This window comes from Nematolebias whitei, chromosome 16 (assembly GCF_014905685.2).
Source record: "Nematolebias whitei isolate Nwh7 chromosome 16, NemWhi1, whole genome shotgun sequence".
Taxonomy (NCBI): Eukaryota; Metazoa; Chordata; class Actinopteri; order Cyprinodontiformes; family Rivulidae; genus Nematolebias; species Nematolebias whitei.
This window is the reverse complement of record NC_056513.1, coordinates 44,119,361-44,122,468: the sequence shown is the minus strand read 5'-3', so window position 1 is coordinate 44,122,468 and position 3,108 is coordinate 44,119,361. Positions and strand designations below refer to the sequence as shown.

General features: G+C 41.6%; 1 protein-coding gene across 1 annotated transcript in view; it reads left to right on the top strand.

Annotated features, from left to right (window-relative positions):
- fbxo8 (F-box protein 8) overlaps positions 1 to 2,431 on the top strand; it is a 43,213-nt gene extending 40,782 nt beyond the window's left edge. Inside the window, exon 8 of the mRNA XM_037690016.1 lies at positions 1,638 to 2,431. Within this exon, the coding sequence (XP_037545944.1) occupies positions 1,638 to 1,825 (188 nt within the window). The 3' untranslated portion in view covers positions 1,826 to 2,431. The remainder of the gene's footprint in view (positions 1 to 1,637) is intronic.
- The last annotated feature ends 677 nt before the right edge of the window (positions 2,432 to 3,108 follow it).

The following is a 3,108-nucleotide window of genomic DNA, read 5'->3' as shown; positions in this document are numbered from 1 at the left end:
ATATATATATATATATATATATATATATATATATATATATATATATACATTTTTGGTGTCCTCGATCGACAGCAGAGATAGACACATCACATTCCACTTCCTCCAGAGACATATCAAGCTGCATGCGTGTCGTCCGGGCAGTTCAGCTCGCCTGAAGTTTGTCTCAAAAAAGTTGTCCATTGCATTGAGAGACCAACTGACTAAATCCACAAAAGTATGGTTCGGAAGATATTGTATGTAGAGAGAGGCTCAGAAGCAGTTTCACAGACAGGACAGAGCAGCAAAGCAAAGCGAAGGAAGGAGAGGAGGGAAAAAGCAAGAGCAAGTGGTGAAGTGAGCTAATGGCTCTGGCACAGGTTGGCTGCTAGTTAACTCCTAGTTGGAGGCGGAAATGTCCAAGACCTGCCTAGCGCTCCAGAAGGAAGAAACAAGAGTCTACCTGCGTGTTCTACTCCGAGCCAGGTTCGCAGATGGCGTGAATGGTCGGAGCTGAGGATGTATCCCATCTGCTAACGTCTTCTTCTGTGTCTTGGTTTTCTTATGCTGCTTGCTGGCTGAAGAAAAATTGGAGCCGATCTCTGGTCTCAGAAGTAATTTATACTGACCGGGGGTGGGGCCCACACAACATGTGGGCATGAACTAGGCACGCTGCACGCGAGGATAAACCCACTAGCAACAGCCTTAAAGGGTGAAGCCTATATGAAATAGATCCTGATGCATGCTCAATATCTGTAAATATGTAAGTATGTATCTGTAAATATATGAAATAGAGCTGATCCCTAACTTATACTCTAAGCCCTGATTGTGCGAGAGCTGTTTATAACGTTGCCATTAAATATTGGAATCAATTGCTTGTTGGTGAAATAGCTCATGAACTACTAGTATTTGCTGCTACTTTAAAAAATTAATTATTGGATGTACAGCTTCAACTCATTAACATCTGGACTCAACCCAGTTCAAGATGACCGCTTCAGCCAACTAACCTTTGAAAACACAATAATGGCTGTAATTCAGCCAGAACAATAAATTACTAAAACACCTCACACAGGGTTAAATGTCGGTGAGAACGCGTGTGTTTCTAAAAAGATTTAAAATCAGGAAGTGGAGTGGCCTGTCTAATGTTGGGGGGCAGATTCTTCCAAAGTTTGGGAGCCACAACAAAAAGAGCCCAATCTCCTCAGAGCTTTAACCTGACAACCAAGCAGCTGATCAGATGATCTCAGTGCCTGCAAAGGAACATAAGGTTGACGTAAGTTGGAGAGATAGAAGGGCAAAAGGTCATTTATATGTCAACAGGAGAATTTTAAATTATTTTCTGTGATGCACAGGAAGCCAAGACAGGTGGAATGGGCTCAAACCTTTGAGTTCCTGTTACGAGCCGAGCTGCAGCATTTTGGATGAGCTGGAGACGTGAAGGGGAGACCGGATTGATCCCAACATCTTGGCTCATGTTTTATGAGTTTTTGTCAGGAATAACATATCCCTTTAACTGTTATACATCAAACCTGCCAGGAACTAACAACAAAAACTAGTTTTTATGGCTGAATCTGCCTCATTAACAGAGTATTAATTATTGTTTATAGGTGTTTTGAAGTAAAAGTGCAGTATTGATGAAGCTTTGTGCTGTTTCTCTGCAGACGCGGTGTACGTGCTGTGCTACAGTCTGATTCTGCTGTCCATCGACCTCACCAGCCCACATGTGAAAAACAAAATGTCTAAGAGAGAGTTTATCAGGAACACTCGCCGAGCAGCACATAATGTCTCCGATGACTTTGTCGGCCATCTCTATGATAACATTTACCTGATTGGACACGTGGCTGCGTAGCTCTCCTTCCTACCACTAAAGGCATCAGTGATGGGGCTTCAGTGCGTCTCTGGAAACAAACATGGAGAAAAAGAAGTTTTCCAGTTTTCACTTTCTGCAAGGAATAGAACAGTATGTAGCAAACAAGACTTAGAAGAAACATTTTAACTAATCAGCAAACTGCCTCTTCACTGTAGCAGCAATTGTTCAACCAAATACTAGTAGTGTTAGCTTTTTAATTCAAGGTGAACGTGAAGGATGTTCCTGAACGAGTGATCAGCCAAAAAGACTGGTTCTGATCCTGCACTGATGGGGTCGCTGAAGAAACAATGAAGATGAGGAAGAGCACAGACCTCGCTCAGCTACTGATGCCAGGACAGTTCTGCTGAAACCTTTATGACCAGATGCTGCTTTGAACTTGTTGGCCGGGTAAAGCTCGGCTACTCACGGATGGTAAAACAAGACATTAAAACAAAGTCTTTGTGAAACCCTATTTATATATTGACCATAAAGTGATGGAGTCAGTCAGTTGATTTTTAAGCATCGTCTAGTCGTAAGTATATGCTTGTTTTTGTCAAATGAAAGTTTTGCTTGTGGACAGAATATGAAGACTTCTTAACCGGGCCTCATAAAACATTTTTTACAATCCCAATTCTGAAAAAGTTGGGTTGATTGCTAAAATGTAAATAACAGAATGCAATGATGTCCAAATCTCATAAACACAGAATTTTTTCACAGTATAGCTAAACAGTATAGATAAACATCCGATTTTTAAACTAAAAAAAATCGTCCATTCCATGAAAAATGAAGAACTTTAGGATGGCAGCAACACATCTCAAAAAGTTGTTCCAGGTCTGTGCCCACTGTGAAACACGCCCTCTTCTTTTAACAACAATGTTAATTAGGAGCTAAGGAGACCAGCTGTTGAAGGTTTCTGGCTGGATGTTTTGTTTAACGATGCACGAGATGTTTTCAGGTGGTAACAGGTGTGGACTGCAAGCAGGGAGATCATCCATGGCTCTTCTGTGGAGCCATGCTGTTTGAGTGGATACATGCCAGATGACATTATCTTGCTGAAATATGCAAGAGCCTCTCTGAAAAAGATTTAGTCTGAATGGCATCACATGTTGCTCTAAAAGCCTTTCCAGATGTGTAATCCATCCATGCTAAAGGCAGTAATGCACCTCCATACCATCAGAGAGGCAGTTTTCTGAACTGTGAGCTGATTAAAGGCTAGAGAGCCCCTCTATAGTTCTGTACAGAACAGTTTTCCAGTTTGCATCATTCTGTTTTAAATGAGCCAG